Genomic DNA, 24,787 nt, shown 5'->3' on the forward strand with positions numbered 1-24,787 from the left:
AGGCTTCGATTGCATGGAAACAGCTGAGCTGTGTTTATTGTGATGATTGATGGTGTCTCATTGTGATCCCTGCTTCAGTTGTCGTAACCTCCGAGAGTAGGTGAGATGGGCACAAAGCACTGTGCCAAATGGAAGCAAATAAACCAAAGTCCTGCAGTTCACCAATGTCATCATTGCTGCTGTCCGGGAAGAGGGATTAGTGAGTGTGAAGAAACACTAGCTAGGAGAGATACAGTGGCCAAGCAGTGTCTTGGGTGTCAAGTGTCTCTCAAGCTTTACGTCCCACTGTAATTTATATTTGGCTATTAAGCTTATTAGATAGGAACAGTCAGCTTGTTCTACACCGTACGCAAGGAACTCCGCTGTGTAAGTGCTGGGCGAGCGTTTAGGCTCTTGCTGGGATGGCTGCAGTTGAGGTTGCCGCACGTGAACTCTCCTCCAGCAAGTTTTGTTGCAGACTTAGTTGGATCTCTAGACCGTCATGAGGCAGGAGTATTCCTGAGAGCCATAACCGTGGCTATAACCTATAACCCTGTTCTTACAAAGCAGTACAGTATAATTCATTACGTGCTATAAAGACACTTTGCTCTACCCGAGCTCATTTGAGCACCAAAAGCAGCGTGGACGTATTTGTGCGGTACTGCGCTAGGATTAATGCATCCTGCTGAGATCAGGTGTCCGTGCTAACGCAGCCGCTCTGTCTCCAGTCCTTTTGCTAATCAGTACAGAGCGAAAGTTTGCTGCTGTAATTGTCTAAAAGGTGGTATCTGTGCATCTCTTAATTTTAGCAGAATATGTGTCCGCATGCATCTCCCGTTCTCGTTTCATATGTCTCTACAGTGTGAACGGTCCCAGAATTCAGACCTACCCTTTGCATCAGTTAAGAGAGGGATGTGGGACTCTTCGGACAAAGTGAGAGAGCTACAAAGTTTCATAGTTTTTCTCCTTAAAATAAAAATGTGATTGCCCTAGGTCTCTGGTTAGCATGAAACAAATAGTCTCTGTCATGGAGTCAGTGGGGTACAAGTTAATACAAGGTAGTAAAGGAATTATAATAAAGTAAAACAGCAAAGTCCACAGTCTTTTAGGACAAAACCAGTATGATCCTGTTGCAGTCTAAGGCCCTGCTGCAAATAGTATTTTCTGATGCCTGGATAAGTCCAATTTACATATATACAAAGTGTATGAATAAAGCTACAAAAGTATGCTTAGGATTTTACTTTTTTTTCCCTTGGAAGTAATTTGCTATTGTTCAAACTTTCAGCTTTCACTTGTTTTGTTTCCAAAACCCCAAAAGGAAGAGAAAATAACAAAAGTCCATAAAGGCAAAAGGGATATGTTCTCATTTCAGTTCACAGAATTTCCTGCCTTTAAACAATACAAATATATGCCCTTAGGTTTCTAACGTGCTGGAAGGATACCGAATCCTTGAAATAGATCAAATTAAAAGCAAGTCCACTATAGCAACAGCGAGTTTTACCAGCACGTCCAATAGATCTCAGCAAGAATTCACTGGGTTTTAACCGTGTTGCCAAGCCTTACAAAATCCTAAACTGCTGACTCCGTAAATGAATAAATTCTCAAAACCAGCAAGCAAATTCTAGGCTGAATTGGGCGCAAATAAAATCTGATGCTTAATAATTGTTCCCTACTCATTACAGACCCCATTTAAAACAATTATTTAATAGGGCTTTGAGATGTATCCACAAGCAGAACGGACATGGATGTTTGCTATGTAAAACCTTTGAAAGGACGTGACTTCCCTTAATTACGGTTACACGTTCCACAGACTGAACGTGTTGCTCCCAGCGCTCGGGGCTGAAGGACGTGAGGAGCACGGGGACAGCTGGCGGTAGTTGTCACCAGATAGAGCATAGCAGGTCAGTCACCGAGGAACCGGTGTCCCGAGAAGTGGTGGCTTGGGCTTAGAAAGAGGGAAGAACTGAAGAAACTTCTCCTTGGTGTTATTAAATGCTTTTATTACGATTTTGTCATTTCCCTGGAAATTCTCATGTGATGGCCTTTCTTTCACCTTTTTGACCTGTTTCAGTAGACACCTCAAAGTACCATACCGAGAGTACTGCCTTCCACGATCATTTGGGGTGTATCTATAAGAACATCAGTCAGAGCTGTAGAAGCAAAGCATTGGGCTGAACAGTCATGGCAACTCTTTGCATTTCCAAGGTTCCTGTTTTGTTTTTTTTTTTTAATAATATATTTAGTGCAGTAATGTTCAAGATGACCATGTCCCACTACAGACCAGGTGTTAGCTCAAGCTGTTCACGTGTCTGTGTCTCCTTACGGTGTAGGCACCATCCTTCCTGCTGTCCTCATGCAGATATGTCACCGTGCTGGTAACTGCCAGCTCATAGCCTAAAAGGATAACAGTGCTGTTTGTATTGATACTGTTTTCTCCTTTTTCCAACAAAAAAATGCATATTCCTCTTCTTGTTTTACAGTTTTTAATATCATAGGTAGCTCGATGATGAGTCACATGTGTTTTCTAGGAATTTGGCAGCGCAGGCTCCCCGAGGAGCCCCCGTGATGCGCTGGTGTGGCTTTCTGGGACCCGGATGCTGAAGGGCAGATTTTCAGCGATCTTAAATCAGCGTCACAGTCATCCTGATTTATACCAGAAAAAGGGACTCCAAGGTTTTGGGGGTTTTTCCCCTCTAATGACATTGCTACTAGTAGTAATAACATTTTTAGAGCTTTCTGACAAAAACTTGATCCTTTTAGGGCAGAGTGCTACTGCCATTCTAGTTCTGGAGATGGAGAGAGACTTTTGGTGTTTAGACAATGAGATGCCAACCCACTGGCAAAGCTGGGGTTAAATCTCAGAGTTTCCTCTAAACCACACTGCCTAGCTGAGATACCACCGCGTACACGTTTAAACTTCAGTTCTAGTGCAAAAAAAGTGCAAATAAATCTAGTATAGGAACACATTCTCAAATGGAGGTCAGAGTCTCTGTGTTACCCCGTGGTCCTCGGGGCCAGAGGCAGTTGACTGGACCATCCAATTTGAATGCCCGGTGGCTGAGAGTACTCTACAATAGCTCTACAATAGTGTTTTTCTTATTACTTGGGTGTTGTACTGATGACAAAACGTGTTTTAGATTTTTGTGTGCATGCAGTTGCTTTTTTTAATTACTTTCTCTAGCTTTTTCAGATAAAGCTTTCTTCAGTTAAACCTTCAAGTGAAAGTAGGCTTCATTGCTTATTTATTTCTTGGGGTACCTGGGAAAGTGTTAAATAATTAAGGTGAAAAATGCGTTTTCCTGAGAAACACACAGAAGTTTGCATTTGCTCAGTCGAGTGAATTATCAAAACCAGATGTCAGCAAGTGGGACATTTTACATAAATTTATTAAAATCATTATTTACCTGTAAGTTATAAGAAGGGCTTAGTTGCACTAGTTTGTTGCCAATAGGTACTGCCAATAATCTGCCAAAAAGCAGCTTGCTGGCAAAATCACTGAAATGGTTAGCTTATGCTTGCACAGAACATTACAACCCCAAGTCAAATGAAAACCTACTATAAACGAACTCTTTGATGGTGGATTCGCTGGAATATGTTATTGATATATGGTATACGGTTTATATGGATTATGTATACTGTGCAAGAAATATGGATATCTATGAAGGGTAACTTGATATGTAATTGGTTAGGACAGTTATTGTTTTCAGTATTTGCTATGAATAAGATCACATGGTGACTGTTCAGTTTTAAAATACAGACTGTTCACGTGCAGCCCCAAGCACTAGCATACTATTTGTTCAATTAATATGGAAAGGCTATTGAAAATGTAAAATATCTGACATCTATACAGAGTAATTTTAAAGGCAGCCTTTCTTCTAGGAACAATTTATACATTACATAAACTTATATTTTTCATCCAAGTATCATTTCGAGAATAGCAAGCTTAAATATTGGAGGCCATAGGGAAACATAATATTACGATAATGTTCTTTGGTGCGGTTTGGAAGGTTTTAGGAAACATTTGGAAGTATTTTTCTCATAAAGTCACTTAACTATTGAAGTGTTGTGATAGCACTCCCTTCTGCATTGCGTATGTTGCAAACCAGCCTGTTTAAAGGGGACATCCATCCTATATATCCTGATTAGAAGTATTTCCACAAAACAGGAAATTATATGTTACAGGATCTTGGTATTAGTTTTAATTAAAAAAAAAAGGGGGGGGGGAATAAAAGACAAGATGATTTAAGGTGTGATATCAGTTTTCAAACACCCGTTTCCAGTTCTGTTTAGCAAGAAGAGATACTGTATTGGAGCTATATGTGAAATTTGCATTTTCTAAATAAGCGCTCGAGAGCTGAGCTGTTTTTTTTCTGTTGAAGTAAGCACTAATAAACATGACCAATCCTTTAGGATCCTAAAGAACCTTAAAAAACCTTGCAGTTCTCAGAAGACTAACTTTTTTTCCCCATAGTGTAATTCATTCTTTTGAACTTCTGCAGGAGCAGAACTTAAGTCAACAGTTTCTACATTTCTGGCAGTTGGTATCAAGGTGACTCTTAGTGCTCCAAAAGTTTATCTGTTACCTTGCAGTGTCGGTGTAGCAGATCTACACAGTCATGATGTTTAATTATAGAGAAAATTACTTTTTTTTTCCTGACCTATCAATTAATTCATGTTTTCATATCTTGTGCAAAATAATGCATAAGTTATTTTCATCTGCATTATAAAATATGTATTGTAGTTCATTACCATCTTTCTGAGGAGTATTTAAATTATCACCATTCCATTTGTTGAGAATGATGTTCTTAGAAATTGTAACTGCACAGATTCTTACATTTAGTGTTAAAGGATTTCAGGGAATCGAAGATGTGAATTCAGAAATAATATATTTAGGGTCAAACTCTGTCTGTCTTGAAGTAAGAGAGCTTTGCCTTTGACTTCGGTAGGTCTGGAGTCTCCCTTCTGGTATTAAAATGCAGAGTAATCATGATCTGATGGTTTTTTTTTTTCCCCCCTGACCTAAAGCACTTAAGATATCGTTGAAGACATTTATCAGGAGTAAATACGTAACAAAATGGAATAATCGCCCGAGTACTGGATTAGGCTAGACGTGCTTTTGGCTGAAATGATGTCCAACAAGAGCAGCAGCACAGAGGACTCAAAACCAGGAAAGCTTAGACTTTCAGGGCTATATTTGGTTTGGAGTAGGTTCACCTGACTTTGCTCCTGTTTTGCATAGTTTCACTGCAGGCTTGTGTTTTGGAAGGTGGTACCTTTCCATGTATTTTGGGGAATAAAAGTTGAAGAATGCTTTAGTTAAAATCCTGGTCCTCAGGGATGTAGGCTTTACAGTGCATCTTGAGCAGTAATCTTAATGTTAGAAACTCAAATATAATATTGAGGGGAAAGTTAGAGATGGGTTTGACCATCCTCCTTATACTGAGGTACAGATACGGCATCTTAGAGAATAAACGAACAGGAGTGTTGTTGAATCAGAGTGAAACTAGATTGGAAAGAAAAGTGTAAATGCTAAGTCTAAGTGGGAATTTTTGGCATTATCAAATATGGATACTAGATATTGAGGGATTTTGCTCAGAAATTATTCGGAAAAACGGGTGGAAGTTATGGTTTGAGGAGTCCAATAATTATCCTGTTTCTCTTCTGTCTTCACTCTTTGCAGGATCCTGCCTGTTAATCAGGCACACCACCGGAGTGACAAGAGTTGTTGCATTCAGCTAATTTGTTACTCAAACGGCAATATTTTGGCTGATTTGTCAGACCTGAAATCAGACCCGATGATCTCTCTCCCCTGGTATATGCTCTGTTGTGTAGATTATATACCCCATCTTCTCTCTGGCCAGGATACGAGCATTAGGAAGGACGACGTCCTGCTGCTGCTGTTGGCTTTAGCCCTCTACCACGTTGTTGTTCACCTTGTAGTCCCTCCTGCAAGCTGCTAGCAGCAAGGTCTCTCACAGACTTAGCGTCTGAGTGTGAAATCTCCGTCCTTGGCCTTAGATGATAGTTAAAAGCTGACTGGATGAGGCCCTGAGCAGCGTGGTCCAGCCGGATGGGCTTTGAGCACGAGGTTGTACCAGAGTTGTACCTTCCGACCTCAGTGATTCCCGGAGTCAATTCTGTATTTCTCCTGCATTGTGGAAGAGAGAACATAGTTGAGAGAAGATAATGATCACATTTCACGTGATATTTCCATACTTCTATGTCTTGCAGTTTGCAAACAGGGCAATCCATGTAAACCCTACCTGTTCTACCCAGGAAAATATATATTCTACTGCTGGTAGACAAGCTGAGCCGCAGCCCTCGTGTTTTCTTTTGCCGTGCCCTTCCCAGTGCTTAATCTTGGCTCTGTTCAGTTTTCTTTCTGTTCTCTCTCTTTGCTCCTAATCCTTGTCCGTGCTTATAAGCCCCTAATATTTATATGGCATTATCTGTGTTAGAGATTACTGCTGACAAGTAATCTCTTCCCTCTTCTGAATGAAGAATTACAACCGTTGCTAAAGATCAGAAAGTGAAATTAGATCCCCGAAAGTATGTGACAACTTCAGTAAACCCTAATATCAAATTCCCTAAATATTGGGAATCATCTTTGGAGCTTTTAGGTTTGAACTGTAGCACAGCTTTGGGACACCTGACCACACTCAGCAACTCTTTTTTTTTTACTGTAAAGCAAAATGTGACAGTAGCTGCAGAGAAAAAAGAAAGTCAAGAAAAAAATCACTGAACTGAGACTAGTCTCCCAGTTTTGCGATTTGTTGCAATCTTTCGAGAGGTAGGTAACTATAAATGCATCAGTTTTACTGCTATCAGGTGTTTCGTAACATTAAATATAAAAAATCTAATGTATAAATTTCTATATAAATCCCAAGTATATACTAATGTAGTCGCTGTCTGTTCCAGTTTAGCCTCCAAAGAACTGCTTTCCTTTTTTTTTTTTCTTTCTTTCCTTTTTTTTTTTCTCCCCCCCCCCCCCCGCCTTAGAGCAGAGTGGACAAAATTCTGACTTTTGAAAAAGCTCAGAGATATCCATGCAGCTTTGGTATTTATACAACGCTTGGCCAGTAATACATGTGCATGGTTGTGTAGTTTTGCACTCATTTGTAGTAACTGTGGGAACAAATTCAGCATGGGAACAGGATGAATTCAGGGAAGCAGAAAGAAAGAAAGTGCAAAAGTGGAATTTCCCAGTTATTGCAAATGACAAAAATAACTGCCCATCTCAACAATTATAAGCCAAATGGACTCCAGGTATTAGAATCACAGAAGCTCTGCACGAACCTCAGTAGTTTTTTAGGTCACATAAATTATACTAAAAATATTACAGTTAGCAAAGAGACATTTGTGATCATGTTTAAAGAAAGGCAAGGGTAATTCTCAGACAATGAGTTTGTTAAATTGTAAGTTATGCCATGATGGTCCATCAGTGACAAAGGAAACTCAGCAGTTCTAAAATGTGTATGCTCCAGCCTCCAAGGCCTGGGAAAGGTTTCTAATATATATAATCATGACGATCTCGTTTTATTGTTTTTAAAATTTGTAATGGTGATATAATAAAAAAAAAAAAGTCCATTGCACTTTCAGAACTACCTTTAACCTTCCTTCCAAATCTAACTACAGTTACAGAAGGGCCAGTTTTTGTGAATTCAATTTTTTTTTTTTTTTAGCTTATATCTATTCTTACAAATTATCCTTACTCATCAAGAACAACTATTCAAACCAGTATATAACACACAGAACTTGCCCGTATAATTTGATCTCACCTAAACCAGCACTCCAGTTAGGCTTTCTAATGTGGTTTCTATTCATCGAGCAGTGACATCATGGCCCTTCCATCCTTTTTTTGTTGTTGTTTTTAATAAAGTGGTGCACAGAGTGACTCTTGGTGCCATGAAATAGAAACCAATTCCCGTAAGTAATTTTTCATAAGGGCAAATAGAGCGGCTGTGAATAAACACATGCGATATAACATGGCCACATGTTACGAAAGAGCTGGGGAAAACGCACACGTCTGCTTCGAGGAAAAGTATGTGGGTTTCCTCAGAGCGGGGTTTCATGGCATAAATGAAAAGAAAATATGTAATATATAGATTGGGGAGTTAAAAAAATCTGTTATTCAAAATGGCAAATGTTTAGATTGAAACTCTGACTTTTAGTATATGGAATTTTTATTATATATGAACTTAGTTTAATTTTTAACCCATCTTTTTAAATAAACATCTATACCCAGTACGCAAAAAGGGAAAGTTTTCAAGGCTTACTCTTTCTAAAGTCTTCATAAAGTTTTAAAATTGACTGTTAAATGTGTCAGAGATCCTAAAAAAATCTGAATAAATAAAAAGAGTTTTGAAAGTTTCAAAAACAAGTTGTGATACTAAAATTAGATATCTAAGTCTCTCACTGTTTGTTCTGAACTTTCAGTGTTTAAATATATATGAGTTATGCATAAAAGTAAAACATTTTCCATGGTATTTTAAATATAAGGGACAGTACCTTGTGGAATCTGTTGAAAGTGTTAGTATTTGTGTGCTTTGGTGATAATTTTTTCTGGAAAGTTTCATGTGTACAAGATTTCACTACCACAAGTTAATAATAACAATAAAATCCTTCGCCCATATTAAAAATAGAAAGCTGTGGCATTTTTCTTATGTGATTAGTGTGTGTTGTAACTAAGGTTGAGAAAAATGATGTGTTCTCCTTGATACCGAAATCCTACCTATCTGCTGCGGTAGCGCTCTCTAGCTCGTTTTTTAGAATGATAGAATCATGGAATGGTTTGGGTTGGAAGGGACCTTTAAAGGGTCGTCTTCAACTAGACCAGGTTGCTCAGAGCCCTGTCCGACCTGACCTTGAATGTTTCCAGGGATGGGGCATCTACCACCTCTCTGGGCAGCCCGTGCCAGTGCCTCACCACCCTCATCGTAAAAAAATTCTTCCTTATTCTAGTCTTTTAAGCCTATGTCTGCTCCTGCCCCAGCTCTGCTATTCCATAACCAGCCTCTCTGAGGTTGTATCTTCTGAAGTTTAGACAAGGCTTTAAAAAACTCTGATGATCTTTGTGGGAGTAGATACTGGCTCCAAATAAAACACTGGAGCACTTGTTTTTTCTCCGGGTTACAGACTTCTGGATGGTGATGCAGAAATCCTGCAAGCTCTTGATGTTTGTAAATGACCGAGATCTGGGCAGGTACTGGATGGAGACATGACTCTGTCTGGAAGGTGGCAGAAGAGAAGAATTAATGTGAATTTGAAGAGGAAAAATAGAATAGCTGGAGCAAAAGTGTTCTGGAGAAAATGTAAACACAAAAAATGTGCTAACTAGACATTGTCTTTCTCCAGCGTGCATTTGGGAAATGCACACGAACAGGTTTAGAAGATTTCGTGTCGTTATTAGTTTATTTTCAGGTCATTTATTTAAGTGTCATAAAGAACATTAGCTGGTGGTTAGGGACTACAATATCCATTATATCATTCCAATCATGTGGACAAGTTTATACTACGTATGATTTACAATGGTCTTTCCACAGTGAAAATTGTTATATTCAGGTACAACGTTTTATACGTGGCTGTATTTAGTAAAATCCAAGTGGCTGAGCACAGAGACGTCTTCCAATCAAAGTCCGAAAAATTAATGCTTTTACACGAACACTGTGGGTTGCAGCGAGAGCTGTTTATGGCTCTCTGCCTACATCCTTTATCATGTCTCCACTGTTGTTAGTAAAATATACAGAACTACTTTATGCCAAAACAATGGAAGTTAATGCAGATAACTTGTTCCAAAGTTAACCATCAAATAAATCTTTTATTTTTTTTAAACTGTTAAGTGAAATGGTGTTCTAAAACTTTTAAAAATTGTCAAGATGATGAATACTGTGTGTGTAATACAAGTAAATACCACGGAATTGATTGCACACACATGTCTTAAATAAAGGATATTAAATAGTTTATTCCAGAGAGAGATCGGTGAAGTTTTATCTAATAGTATTAGAAATTCTGCAATGACGGATCAGATTTATAAGGTCTGAAAACTAAGAAGAAAACCTCTTCAAGAAATAGAAATGGTGCATTGAGTGGGTGGTTGGCCGGGAGATTTCAAGACAGGCAGGGGGATGCAGCCTGCCTAGGTAGTCCGACCTCTCACACATCAAGCAATTCTTAATGGCAATGATTTTTCAAAATCTGTTGGTTAAATTTGGTTTGGTAAATCAGTCCTCTCAATTCAGTCACAGACTTGGTGGTTTAGGGCAAATCCCTTAACCTGTTTCTCCTTCAGCTTTTCCCATGCGTAAATATATTAAAGTATATCCTCACGGGGATGTGTCCGTACTTCAGAGGAGCCACCATCAGCCAGCTCTAGGTCTATAATTCAGCTCACACTGTCAAAACGCCTATTTAACTGTTAAGAGCATGTATGTATGGAATTCAGCCACGCTGAATTTATACTTTTATGCGATGAGAATCTGCGGGTGGCTAAGTTGCTGAGATGGGAATGGTTTAACTCGGGCTCATTGGGGAACCTGCCTTGTTTGAAACATAGGTAATGGATTTGGATGAGGCTGTGGAATGTGATTGAACTTCTTCTGGTTGTATCTACAGAGCAGCTCCAACGAGTGATGGCAAGCAGTGGAAAAAGGGTAGATCTCGTAGATGATTTGGTCAGTGGCTTGAAAATGGAGCTTAGTTAGGATAAACATGAAAATAATACGCCAACGGATGGCAAGCCAACTCAAAGAATACACATTACATGGAGTAGTTACGCAGTGACTGACTTAGGAAAGGAGATTTAGGGTTGTGAAGAAAAATCCTCAATGCAATTAGTCAAGAGTACAACTGCAGTAAAGCTCACAGAGTGTGTACATGTTTATCTTTTGGTAGGGATTTTGAAGAAAAAGGGTCTGTTTGTGTTTAAAGGTTCTCCGTTGCAGGGTGAAGTGGACCATTCTGGTGTTTAGGAATATTTGTTTTGACAAAGAGGGAAGGGAGCGGTTTCTTCACAGCCCAGAAGCGAGCTGTGATGGAGAGCTGAAACTCTGAAGAACTGTGGAGGAGGTTGATAAAGTGGAGCAAGTGTTGGCTTTAGTAAACAGTTCAATAAACAGGCTATAGTGTGTAAACAGTTGGAAATTAAACGGAAACGGAAAATTTAAATGTCTCTACTTATCTGGGAGAACCATAATCACACTGAAAGGCATGTAAGTAAATAATATTTGGGTAAATTACCTTGAGGTGCAGGCAGGCGTTTAGAGTGAGGGTCCCATGGTGGCCATGCGTGTAGTCCTCTCCGTGTTAATTTAGAAGAGTCACGTTTGAATGAAGGGGCTTCACTCGAGTGTTTCCTGGGCATGGACCTCAATTCATGACTACTTTAAATCAAATAGTAAAACTAGATCTGCATAAAACATTACGTTTCGTATACTACAGAAATGAGTTCACTGGCTCAATATAACCGTGCAAATGTGTCCTTCCTGTGTTGGGAAGGGTTTTCTGCGGCATGGATGTCAGAAGGGAGAGCTCATGACATCTGATATTGTCTGGGGTACCTCGGAAAGGTCATGAGCAGCTCTGCCTCAGTTTCCCCATCTTAATGTTCATTGCTCACACCTGTGAAAAAACACAGGAGTGGTTGATTTTACCCTATCAATGGATGCACAACTCAATCCTTTTCTCCTCATTGTGGGTTTTTTTTTTTCTGATTTGTGATTAATTTTTTCAATTGGTCATTATAGGAATCGGGCAAGGATAGCTGGGTAGAGAAGAGCCACTTCCATGCCATGGTACGTGTTTGGCCCATGTTATTAGGCAATAAACAGTCTTTTTGCGTTAGCTTTCATTGATCTGTGATGGAGCAACTTGCTGGACACAACTAGACTCACGTCAGGTCGAACACCGCTGCTTTTGACGTTTGCTACCAATCTTAGCTGTAGTCCTGGCAAGACTTTTCTGGCAGAATTGCCTTTTTACTTCCCAGAGGTGTTTGCTTTATTTTATTTTAGCAGGCAAATAGTTCTGTTCTCCCTGTTGATCGCCGTTAGCGGCGACGTGGTGCAGTGGAGACCTTTGGCTTCTCAGCCGGTGAACCTGTTAATTTATTTCGCAGGTACCATGTTCACTGCGATGTATATAAAGTGTGTCATTTACTGAATGTTAGCGGAGTTGTTGGTTGGACGGGTGTAAAATATCAGCTGTGTTTTGTCTTCTCATTTGCTGTTCATTAATTAACAATTACCAGATGAAACTGAAATCCAGCCTAAGCACAGTATGGATTTTTTTTCTTTTCTTTTTCCTAACAGGTTCATGCCAGAACATAAGCTTGCCCATTTGGAAAAGGTAATTGGTGTTAAAAGAAATGGAGATGCTTATCAAATGGAGGGTCTGCCCGGCCAGCAGAAGGGCAGAGCTTTAATGAAAAACAGCAACGCACATCGTGAGTCTGGACTTTGTGAAGCCCAGCCTGGACTTTGTACCACACAGCACGAGGGGCTGCCTTCCCCATTAACAGCGCCGGCGAGATTGAACAAGCCTGAAGCATCAGAAAGTACAAATCCTTGTCAAGAGGAAGATAAGCAACATCTGACTTTTAACCTCTCTAATATCTTGAGTGGACGGGACTATCAGCAAAGACCTTTACACGTTGCCTGGCCCCACAGGTGGTAAGTGGTGAGCAAATCCAAATACTGTACCTTCCTGAGATTTATGAATTATGATCCCCTTTGCTGTGACTTCTGTCAAGTACAAAATAATTTCCTAAACATACTGACGCTGCACACATGCGTAGAGGAAAAAGACACATCGCCAACATCCGATTATTTAAAATAATTTGTTTGAATAGACGCAGTTCAGTAACGCTAACCAGACGTTTAACTATTGGTGTTAATGATTCCTCTTTTTTGCCCAAGAAAAAGACACCCCTGCTGCTGAAACGATAAGCAGAATTCTGGTAACTCTCTTTTCGTATGAAGCAATCCACAGATGACAATTAATATATAATGTTATTTAGATTATCTTAATTACTTTAATGCCAGTGATTAAGTGTAAAGATACGTGGTGACACCGGACAGCTGATGTTAACCCGCTGTCTGCATTTTAAAAACGCCCTTTCCGTGTTACAGAAATAGAAAGCACGTTTGAACGTATTACCAGTGAAACAGTATTTTCCCAACTGCTAACGCAAATACCTGATCTCTGAATCTTCTCTGAACGGCCGAAAATCTACCATGCCACATAATCGCTAAAAACATATAAACTTTAGCTCGACTCCTACATAAATTAGGATTTAAAGAGGTAAAATGTCCTGATAATCTTCCGGTATTGGGCACGAACATTTTAATCTAGTTTTTATTCCTCGCAGTTTGTTTAATCTGCATGTGGCCTGATTAGAGTTCACTTCATCCACAGATTATGGTCTGTTTATTGCAGAGATGCTGGGTCGATCAGTAGGTCAGATTTTCCGAGAGCAACTGTTTTCAGGTGAAGCAATAAGTACACCACACCGACGGGGCAAATCGCCTTTGCAGGGGATTTGACTTCCAGCACATTAAAACTCCAGAAGCTCTCCCAGATGATCTGCAGCATCTGGTACCTAAAGGGATTTTCATCTTTGACTCTAAATGTCTGAACATAAAATTTAGGGATTGGAAGTTGATGTGGAATCTGTCTTTGGATTTGTTTAATCAACTTCACACTTCCGACACGGCCTTTCTTGGGGAGCCACATTTATTTTTAATCATGTTTCCCTGCAAACGCCGAAATGCTCTGTGTTCTTATAGGTTATTTTAAAATTTAGTGCAGCGAAGGGAGAGATACTGCGTGTTTTCATTTGGTGTGGAAAGTATATGAAGCTTAGTGTCATTTTTATTTTTTGAAGAATTTTATCTCCCTTCACTTAAGACCACATTTTAAAAATGCAGATTTTTAAGGTGGCCAGTTATAAAAAGTTTTATGATGCTGAGCTGTTTTTTTTTTTTCTTTTTTATTTTTGGGGGGTTTTTTTGAATGCTAACCTAAATTGTTCCTAATGTTGCATTCAAAAAGGGCAGAGTAAAGGAAAAAAATTATTTTCCATTTTATTCAGTAGTTTGCATAAACCAGCACAAAGCTAAGTAATAAAATCAACAATATTAAATTGAATAATTCCTTTTCTTTCTGTGTATATTTTTGCTTTAATTTAATTTAATTGCCTAAAGTTAGTTGCTTAAAGAGATGCAGCATTGTGTTCGTGCACATACTTATTGTTAAAGCTAAATTATTTTTAATTTGGAGAAAAGAGAAAAAAAAAGCCGCATCAGCAAGAGCAAATGCCAAAATATAAAAGTAACACATTCATCCTTACGGGTAATATAGTAGAACATTGGAAACTTGGAGGTTGCCAGACACACAGCTAACATTAGGGCTAATTTTGAAAATCTAGCGTGCAGTCAATTTTACTGATGCCTGGGGACATACAAGGTAGAAGCTGACAAGAGAACTAATTTTGTTTGGGTTATTTACTGCTATGCATCATCCATGGGTTCCCGCCTGACACACAGCTATATGAAGGGGAATATTATCACACACTAAAAATTTATGTTGACATTCGATATTTGTTCAATATGTCAGCAGTATTACTTTCATAATCAAAAGAGTAAGAAAAAGAGAAAAGAAAAGCACTTTATGCTCATATAGATATATCTTTTTAATAACAGTCTATAAGGTTAATATAGTTTACCTTTGAGAGTATACAATGAAAACAAGCAGGGTTAGCAGGGAAAATGACAGAAAGCATCAACCCGAGCTGTTTGTTTGCCATTACCTAAGCGAGCCATGTCAGCTCTCTGGCCCGCGTCTGATAGCTATTTGTTGTACAGAGAGCACAGCATAAAAAAAAAAAAAAATAGGGGAAAAAAAAAAATATCAAACTCTTAATACTATTGTGTGCCCATAACCATCTGTCACTGCTAGCCTGGAGATGAGAGGAAGATTACGAGGAATAAACACTGAGCCGCCGAGCATTGGTAAAGCCTTCGGGCAAAAAACTCTTGTGGGGACATCAAAGACATTCTAATTCCGAGGCAGTCAAGGATTACAGTGTGTAACCTGTGCTGACAACAGATAAATGACTGGCAATATTGTGCCAGAGCTGTTGGGTCCTGCATGGAGTACTGATGATGATGATGATGTTATCTTGCAGAATGGACTCTGCTGGGATAATTTTATGATAAAACACTTTTTTCAAATGCCACTGGGTCCAGGCAGGCATTTACTAGCTACGGGGGCAGCAATCAGTTTCTTCAAAATTTACTGTTCTAAGCCCATTAGAGTTCCAGCGCAGCAAGGCTCTCGATGGAAATCGAAAGCGCCTGCCTTCGTCTGAGGATGCTGCATGCAAATCTTCCGGGCTGAACTCCTACCCTTTAGTGTTAGGATGCTTTAGCAACTGATTTATGTAAATGTGCTCATAAAAAATACCGGTTTATTTTTAATTGGTGAATATGAATTAGAAAATTAAGGCGCCGGCTTAGCGTTCGCCGAACAGCCGAGCATCCTCAGCCCGTAGCCTGGATCGCGCAGGTGAAATCAGGGGGCTGGGAGCACCCCCGTCGTCGTGCAGCCTAGCCAAAACCAAGCGCTCGTTGCCTTATTCGAGACGAGCGCATCGCGTGCCTTATTCAGGCATCAGCAGTTAATAGCATCCCCTTCTTAGGCCGAGCGCGAGCCTCTTCGTAAAGAGGACTAATTTTAGCCAAGTGTTGTAATGTGCGAGGGGGTTTTTGTGTGTAAAACATTGGCAGTGGTATCCTGCCTGTATTCCAGCACAAAGCGCTCGCAGATATTGTCCTATACAACAACACTTAACGACCATTGTCTACCCTGATGATTTACATGTGGTTTTCATTTTGGGAAAAAAAAAAAAAAAGAAATAGAAAAGGCAGATTTTTTTTTTTTTTTAATGTTCCTGTGTTCCCCTTCACCTAACAAAAAAACCCCTTCGGCTAAACCATAAAAAAAATATATCTTTGTGAAGTCGTGCTGTCGTTACAGAAAACCTCTCGAAACGAAGTGATGCTGACCTCATCGCGTTAGTGCTTCGCGGGGACCGTCAGCGCCCTAAAATACGGCGTTAGCCCCAACACCTCTCCCGCTAAGTCAACCCAACGTAGGCCCTGCCCGCTTGGAAACGCATCAAAATCTGAAGTGACATTCTCTAGCAGACACGTTCGCGCTTTAAATCGGTGTTAAAATGTCTTTGCATGAGAACAGGCCCTTTGCCGCAATCCCTGCCCCTTCTCTCCACCCCCCCCCCCGAATCCGAGCCTGTCGAGGATTACAGTGTGCAACCTCTGCCGACAGCAGATAAATAACTGACAGTATTTTAGCAGAGTTGCTAGGTTCTCTGCAGAGTAATTTGTTTTCTCCTTTCTCACCAAGTCTTTAATGTTTTGTTATAAACATCTATAGCAAGGCGCTGCTAATAGAAATGACTTATGGCCGAGGATCCGGATAAAAGGCTGCGGTGGGTTTCCGAGCTGCTTTCTTGCAAGGGCTGTGCCAAGGAATTACTCTTCCCTTTGTGCGCACGGGCTTTGCTGGAAAGAGAGACCCAGACGGACAGAGTTCCCGGGTTTGATCGGAACTTTGTGCTGTCCCGCAGCTTTACATTGCAAAGTGATAAAATAGTTATTTGGTGAAGCTTGAGTCTATTGAGATGGCATTGACTGGTGTGGCACAATCCACCTCTCCCCCCGCAAAACTAACCCGCCAGCATTTATACAAGTACTTTATTCCCTCTCGCTGCCCCCCAACGAGGCCACAGACACTTGTCAAAGCTATTTTTGCTCTACTTGGGGCACACCAGCGTGTTCCTCAGCTCTTTTTGCAAGCGAGCGTGCCAGTGGACGTGCGAAGCTGCAAACCCGCAGCGCCCCAACCACAGTCGCATCATCCGGGTGACACGTACATAATTTCATTATAAGACTGGAGCCTCTTTACTTCTCTCTTTCATGGAGGAGACCTACAGTGCTTCTTTTAACTCAAGACATTCACCCGAGCCCTCTGGTTTTTCTTTTTTCCCTGTGTGCGCTGTATCATCTCAGCAGTTAAAGACTTGATAAGAGAAAGTTGTCAGAAATCAATTCTTCTTCCCCTAATTGTGCGGGTGTGATAAAAGATCACACGGGGAATCAGCGAGAATTTACACACACATGCAAACAAATAGCCACTATCAATTCACGTGGAAGATCAGATAAGCCCGTTATCTCGTGTCCATATGTACCAGCGTGTGACAAGAGCGTGGGGAAGGACGTGGGGCAGGAGATACAGGAGCGGGAGGAATGGCGGTGGAAGTCACGATGAGAAAATTCAGAAGAAAAAAAAATCTAGATTGCAAAAATTATCTGAAGAGTTTTGGTCTCAGGGAGAACGGTGTGTACAGAGATAGTGCTGTGCCCAGTTGTCTGTTTTTAATGTAGAGTATCACAAAGTCGAAAAGCTGAAGAAATGAGTCCGCGGAGGAAAGGTTGTTTTGTCATCACCGCTGCTGTACTAACATGTCCCTGCCCACCGTGAGGGCCTGGTCCCCTTCGCTCAGGAGCAAGGTCTTGGAAAGAGCTTGTCCCAGATAGTGCAGTCAGCGTTGTGCCTTCTGTGATGGGGCAGCTCTTCCTCAGTGAGCTGAGCACAAGTCCTCTGCAAGCTGCGAGGGAGAGGAGGAGCCTGGAAAGGCTCCTTGCTCCTCTTCATCTTGGCAGCGCAGTGCAGAATTTGTGTAGTTACTGTTTGCCTTTCAATTCAGAATCCAAAACTATTTAATAAGGAGACATTTGAGAATACAGTCAATCTATACCCAAGTCATATTTTCCTCATGCTGTTGAGATTATACCATCAAGATGCAGGTACGGAAGGACAGCAAAAGACGAAAGACTAGGTGCTCCACCTAGGAATCCCGTTTGAGCACCCATAAATGCTATTAGCCTCAAGAGGCATCCTCATCATTGTAAACAGCCTGCAGAGAGCATGTAGAAGAAAGGGCCGTGGTCCTACTCCTCCCTGCCGGGTGGCCACTCCTGCAAAGTCATATCAAGAGGGCAGAGGTGGTGTGTTCTCAAAGGAAAGTAGATCCCCCGTTTCAGGGGAATCATAGCTGACCGGGTCTGTTCTGCCCCTTTGCACAGGGAAGCAGTGGAGAATTTGGCTCTAGATCCGTGCTGAATGGGGAGAGAGTTCCTGCAGGGAAACCTCTTCTTTGAAAAGCAACCGATTCCAGCAAATTTAATCCAAAAAGGTGAACATAGTGGATAGATAAGATAGACTGAAAACAAAGGCTTAAAATGCAAGTGTTTATACAGCCTTAACTAAAAGGTACCAGATACGATAAAAAGCCCGTAGGATGTAAAATAACAGTGTTAAAATGGAAACTTTTTAGCAGTGCCTAAGGAAAGCTATCTAATACTCCCAAAGAGAACGGCGTTCACCAGGGCTGCAATACAGACGACACGTGGTGAATGAACCAGTGCCATGAAAGTGTGCATAGAGACATCTGATGAAGTAGAAGCTGACACCCTCGCTTCTTAAACACCTAAAGCAAAAAAAAAAAGTAGTATAATTTCACTTTCTTGAAAGCTGGAGTTCAGTTTGAGAGCAGATACTGGATTTTTATAAGTAGCAAATAAAAAAGTGAAAAACTCGAAGAAGTTCGGATTGTAATTTTAACTGGAAGGGAGTTTGGAAGTATCCGTTCTTCTTTTGTTGCTCATTCATTGCTGAAATCTAACCTTGACGCTTCTTCCCATGGTCAGAGATTTGGGGTATTGACCCCTTTCAGTGGAAGATCTGCTATTCCTTGATCACCATTTTTAAGAGCTTGCAGAAAAGTTCAGCATATAGCGAAGACCTCTCATGCTATAGTGGACATCTCAGCAGCTTTTTTTCCATCTTTCTTATAGCATGTTTTCTTGAGGGGCTACAAGAAGTTGATAGTCCGGAGGAGAAAGCATCTCTAATTTTGATAATGGAAAAAAAGATTCTTTGTTTTACCTCTGTATTCTTCATCTAAAAAGCCAGATATAATTTTGAGGAGCATTTTGTTATGTGTATATAGTACAAGCAGAGCCTATAGTAAGTATTCCAAGAGCAATAATTGGCTTTATGAGCCTCTCTCCAGTTCCCTTCCTGCCTGCTCTCTGGTTGACACGTGGGTAACTCGAGATGCGGAAGAACCGTCCTGTAGGCATAAACCAAATGTCAACCTAACAGTTTTGAAAATGGTAAGGTAAGCAGTTCATCCCGTGGCAGAATGGCAGGAATTAAGTGAGGGCTGTGACATTATGGAACACAAAAATATTTGTTCTACCCGCACTTGTATACGCTTTACCTTTCTATAAAACCTTGACTCTGTTAGTCTAAAACAGGAGTATTCAGGATCCGATCTCAGAGGTGGAGAAACTGAGGCAGAAAGTGAGTTACCAGCTTTTGCAGCACAGCTCACCACGTCGCGCCTGCCTTTGGGGATGCGTTTGGGTTGCCCCAGCTTCCTCTTGCTTTTCCCAGGCAAGAATCAGGTAACTGCCTCCATGGGATGGGGAGGAGCAGTGGCGTCTGCCTTTAAATCAAAGACTTACATTTTCATTAGCCGGTAAACCTGAAGAGCTGAAAATGAGGTGATTTTTAGTTTTCCAGAGCGTTGCATTTCTACCAACCAGATCTAAAGACTGTGAAGGTGCCTGGGTTTGAGTGGTGGTTTTTCTTGTATGGTTTCCATTGCCTGGGCTTCTGATTAATAGTTGAAGCAGTTTGCTCGTTTGGCATCGGCAGTGTACTAAAGGAGAGAGGAACTATCTCAGAAATACAAAGAGCTAAAATATTTTGTGATCTGTTCTCACTCAGATGTATACTTCAAATTGCATTCCTTCAGTGGAGGGAAATAATTTCAGTTACCCTGGTCACAGTAGAAAGCAGTCCTCTTTTTGAATGCCTTTTTTCATTAATGTAGATATGTTTCTGAGATGAGAAACGATGTTTCTTCTAATTACGGTTACATGTAGTTAATTTCCTTTTTTAAAAGCTCGGTGTGAAAGGCAGTTTCCTTTAAAAAGGGGGGGGAAAAAAAGGAAAAAGTGATACAGCTGATGTTCCTGTTGCCTTAGCAACAGATTTATTTATTAGGGTCTGAAATGACATGAGTTAATATACCACATACCTGCTGATCGGCAAACTCTCCTATTTCAGCTCCAGTTGACAATTAAGTCCTGGACAGCTACAGCCAGGGGTTAATGTTACTCATTAGGAGAACTAGGTCATTACTGGGAAATCAAGGCACTTAAGGCAGCATGGATAAAATACAAAATTCAACATCTCAAGGAGTGAGGGGTTTTATGTTAATTAACCTTATTTTCCTTTCATTAAAAAAAATCTTTCATATATGCATATGACAGTGGATCAATTAATTGGGAAAAAAAAAAAAGTAAGCTGTAGTTTACTTTCCTCTCCTAGTTGTCTTCATTTCCTTTGGAAGGGTTTCATTATTTTATGGAAAATTCTTATGTCTATATGATGAGTAAAAAGGGTATTAAAATTAAGAAGGGAATCATCATGGAAATCAGCTTTACCACAAGGGAATGAGCAAATAAAAGCCTTGGAAATGAAAATAAATAAGCTTTGCTAATACCTCACCTAAGGAGCAGAATATAAGCCCATCAGAGCTTGGAGATATTTAGAGGTACTTCTTTGCTTCTTTATTAAGCAGTTACATAGTTATTTGACCTTCAGAAACCGAAACTTTAGAGAGAACTAAATCCAAGTTGTTGGTAAATATTCTATTTACAGAAAGCTGATCAGTGGCGTAGCTGACAGTAACTCCTGTACTTAGTAATTGGCTTCTGATTTCCAGGAAAATTAAATATATTCTTCTCTGAAAGTTTTATTAAGAGATCAGAGTGGGAGTTTTAACTTGATAAATCGTAAGTGATTTAATAAAGCTCTCCTGACAGCCTTTATTTACTAACTTTTAGTAGACTTCATTCTGATACTGGAGAGCTTAATAGGCTGAAAAAGAATCATATTAAAATAAAACTTTTTTTTTTTTTTTTTTTGCTCACTGCTTCCTCAGATACACTTAGTTCTTTCACTTCTACTAAGCACCCTGCTTTCTTTTATATATTTAAGCTCTGTGGCTCAATTCTGCTTCTCATTGTGTTCAGAGCAATTTGGTGTAAATCCTTTTTTCACTCCGGGAAAGTCAAGGTTAAAGCAGCATCTTGCCTGGCGTGCACGTAGTAAACCATTGTATCAGATTGTAGGAGCACCGCTACCTGTAACAAAAGCAAAATTCAAGCCCCGTGAGTGGTTTCCTGCTCCATGGGATGGTTTTGCACTCTGATGTACCCATTTTCTTAAATGTAAGAAAAAAGTTGAATACCATCAAGATTCTGCTTAAAATATCACATGCAGAACCCTTCCTTCTTCATCCCCTCTGCTATCCAGACCCTCGTAGGGCAGCCACCTTAGTGCTGTCCTCTGAAGCCTGTTACAATAAATGTTTCAGCCATGGTTGAAAACCTGCTTTTGAGTTAATTTAAGACTATAGCTACATCACCCGGACATTTTAAGGTTAGTTGAGTTTGGAATAGTATCACAGTTTGCCATAAAAGCTCCAGTAAGCTTGGCTCTCCCTCTTCCGTGATGGGAGACTCATTTTACGGTGTGTGTGTCTTCTCCGGTACAACTGCGAAACCCAAGTCTTTGAGCAGAAACGCATGTGAACTGGTGGGACTAAGGAGTCCTCTCAAGGCTCAGAAGGAGAGGGGCTTACAGTCTCCCGCCTATTCCTATCAAAGCAATCCTTTTCTGCTCCATTCACCCAAGCTGCTTTTGGCCTTTCAAACCTCTTCCTTCTGTCTTTGCCAGGCTCAGTTCCTCGTGCATCTCCTCATATATAGTCTCCTTGTGCAGCAAATTTGCATCTCACTCTTCTCTAGTTTCTCAGCCTTTCTCTGTCTCCATCATTCCACGCCTTGCCTGTGCAAGGGACCTTCTACAACACATTGGTCCCTGTTTTCTCCTAAGCCCCCTTGTCCAACCTGACTGTGTTGTCCTCTTGGTCTCTTATGCTGGTTTCACATTTTTCCCCAAGTGAACTGGCCTTGTGTTGTATCTTTTCCCCATCTCCTTTACTTCTTCACTCAGTTCACTATTTCTTTGCCATGCTGTTCTTGCATAGCTGGTCATATCGATCAGATCTTATTTGTCCCCTTTGCTTTTTTCTGGTCCATATCTAAGAGTTTTAGTCAAACTAGAAAATCACTCATTACCGGTACCACTTTCTGCCTTTTCAGCCCATCTCTTCTACTGCTTTTTTAATGTAACCAAATCTTCCATTTTCTTGTTGTTCCTTATTTTGAATGCATACAAATCAATTCTTTATTTGGTGAAGTCCAGTATTTTTTTTCTGAGTTCAGTAGAGGAATCACTGAAAGTGAAGACAAGATCCGTGTTTTCAGTTCAGATGGTGGTTCCTGCCTGGGTTTTAGCAGGCTGTCCTGCGGCTGTAGGATCGTCTTGCTCAGCTTTGCCCTGAGGTGTGCCCAAGACACATGGACCATTCAGTGACCAGGCACAAGAAGAAATTTTTCAAAGGCTTGGCTACATTTTTGGGAAGACTTCCAACACGTGCAACAAAAAGCGTACCTTTACTCGAAATCAAACACATCCAAATATTCAGTTGTTGCTCTAAAACAAAAGAGGTTCAAATACCTAAAGCAGAGGTTTATTTTAAATTTAATATATGCAAGATATGGTTTACAGTTTTACTGGATAGTGTTGTGTTTGGGATTTTTTAATCTCGTTCTTTGGATGTTCTGGAAAACTTTTGGCAGAATTTTTATAGAAAATGATAGTCCAAGGTAGCCTCAGTCTTGGGAAACATCATAAACAAGGACAGAAGATGTTTTGTGATAAGGAGTCCCAGACAAACTTAGCAGACGGTGCTACCAGTCCCCTTTGTAACTCTCAGCACCCCTGACCAAAGTGTACAAATACTCTCCAAAAGACAAAAATCAAATATTTTGTAAGCAAATGATCTAATATTCTTCCTTATTTTCACCAATAATAGGAGAGTTATCTTTCTTCCTTCAAAGCTCTTTTTAATTAGTCTCTTACTGTACTGCAACAGTATTCTCTCTTTCCCTTCTTCTCCTCCCCTGCTCTCCTTTTCTCCATGTTTTCACCCTTTTTTCTCCTCCCTTTGTCCTCTAACCTCTGCTTTTTCTCAGTTGCGTTTGTGCAAAACCTGACTCAATGAAATGAGTTGATTCCTCATTCTGAAAGCGGTGAGATTTGTAGTTACTTTAATCTTGTTGAATAATGAGTTTCAAGCCTTGGTCTTGGTGCCAAGAAAGTTCCTGCTTAGGAGCTTCGTCCTTGGAGACGACAGCTTCACAAATCCAAAAAGGATGAGTTATCTTAGATACCTGAGCTAATTCCCCTTGGGGTATTGCTCAGTAAGGACCAGGACTTATTCGTGACCCAGGCAGGGTATCTGGTGGACTATTAAGTAGTTTGATGATGCGAGTCCGCCATGGAAATCGCAGAGCGGCCACAGAGTCTTGTATGGTGGGATTGCCATTCCCAGGCAAATGCGTAATAATGTAGTTTTTATGTAGTAATTTATGTTTGATTCTTCTCCTGTTCTTCCAAGGAACCACCTGAGTAGATTCTTAGCCATTTGCTCTCATATTCATATCCATCTATTATTACCATGACATGACTTTTTTCTAGTAAGTTGAATTACAATAGGACATATTGTGTATGGTTATCAGGGCTGTCAGGGTCACTCAGATTATTTTATCTTGCCTACCATGACTCTCGACAACAGGAAACCATTTGTTATGTTACCTTTGGAACACAAAAGGAAGTTAATTTTAATTTTATTTTTTTAAAAAAGAAACTATTTAGGGGTAGTCCATAGCAGTTATTGGGTTGTGTTGCAAATTCAACTAAAATGGTTTCCATCTGAATCCTGCACTTGTGAAAAGCTAGGTTCGCTAAGTTGGAGTAAAAGAAATGAAAAGGCATCTGAACGAAAGTGCATTGATTTTTACACCAAGGTGACTGAGACCAAATGCTGGTCTTTGTCTTCAAAGGTTAATCTCTCTTTAGGAAATAAGCAGGAGGCTCGATGACTGATGCTGATCCTGAGGTTTCTTTGGTTAGAGAATGCACAATATTTTATTTTCAGTTTTTTCTTCATGAATTGTGAGGGCAGAAGAAGAAGAATCTAAACAATAAACTCCCAAGGTTCTTTTTTTTTTTTTATGAATCTCTTCTAGATAACACAAGATAGGAGAAAATGCTTTTCCAGCGTAAAGTAAAATGCCACCCATTTTTCTCAGGCCGGCAATTTGAAAAAATCAGAAGGTAAAATACACACTCCTCACTGTAAATACGTCATGGGCTATAATAGAAAATAAAACACTGTATTTGCCAGTACTGTTTGGCTGCTTTTTGCCTCTCTAGAGCCATTTTTTAATTCCTTGACTTGCAGAGGTGTTTTGCTAGCGCAGGCAAGGATCAGGACCTTTTTTTTTTGTTTTTTTGTAGAACCTCCGAATCGCTAGCTAAAATTTATTCTGTAGGATCCTTTTTTTCAGTGACACTTATGCAGAAGCATTTTCTTCTACTTGACTCCATTTTCTATTAACTGAGGGGGTATTAGATATTGTGGTAACTTTTGATGCTGATGATGCCAGACAATGTTTAGAGGCACAATTACAGCAAAGACATTTTATAAGCGTATCAGCTGAAAAAGAAAACGCATTGGAGTTAA

At 40.2% G+C, this 24,787-nt stretch overlaps 1 protein-coding gene across 21 annotated transcripts in view; it reads left to right on the top strand.

The window, feature by feature from the left end:
* Window positions 1-24,787, top strand: part of GTDC1 (glycosyltransferase like domain containing 1) — a 187,136-nt gene that overhangs the window by 135,146 nt on the left and 27,203 nt on the right. For 20 of the 21 annotated variants that reach the window (XR_008577655.1, XR_008577658.1, XR_008577656.1 and 17 more), the window contains one exon: window positions 12,285-12,644. Coding sequence is in view for 17 of the 21 variants with exons in the window: in XM_054830068.1 (XP_054686043.1) it covers window positions 12,285-12,644 (360 nt within the window). In the remaining 4 variants the exon portion in view is untranslated. Of the gene's footprint in view, window positions 1-12,284; window positions 12,652-24,787 lie in introns of all 21 variants that reach the window. The other variant, XM_054830083.1, reaches the window with a different exon arrangement.

The sequence above is a fragment of the Grus americana genome, chromosome 6, assembly GCF_028858705.1.
Source record: "Grus americana isolate bGruAme1 chromosome 6, bGruAme1.mat, whole genome shotgun sequence".
In the NCBI taxonomy this organism is placed as follows: Eukaryota; Metazoa; Chordata; class Aves; order Gruiformes; family Gruidae; genus Grus; species Grus americana.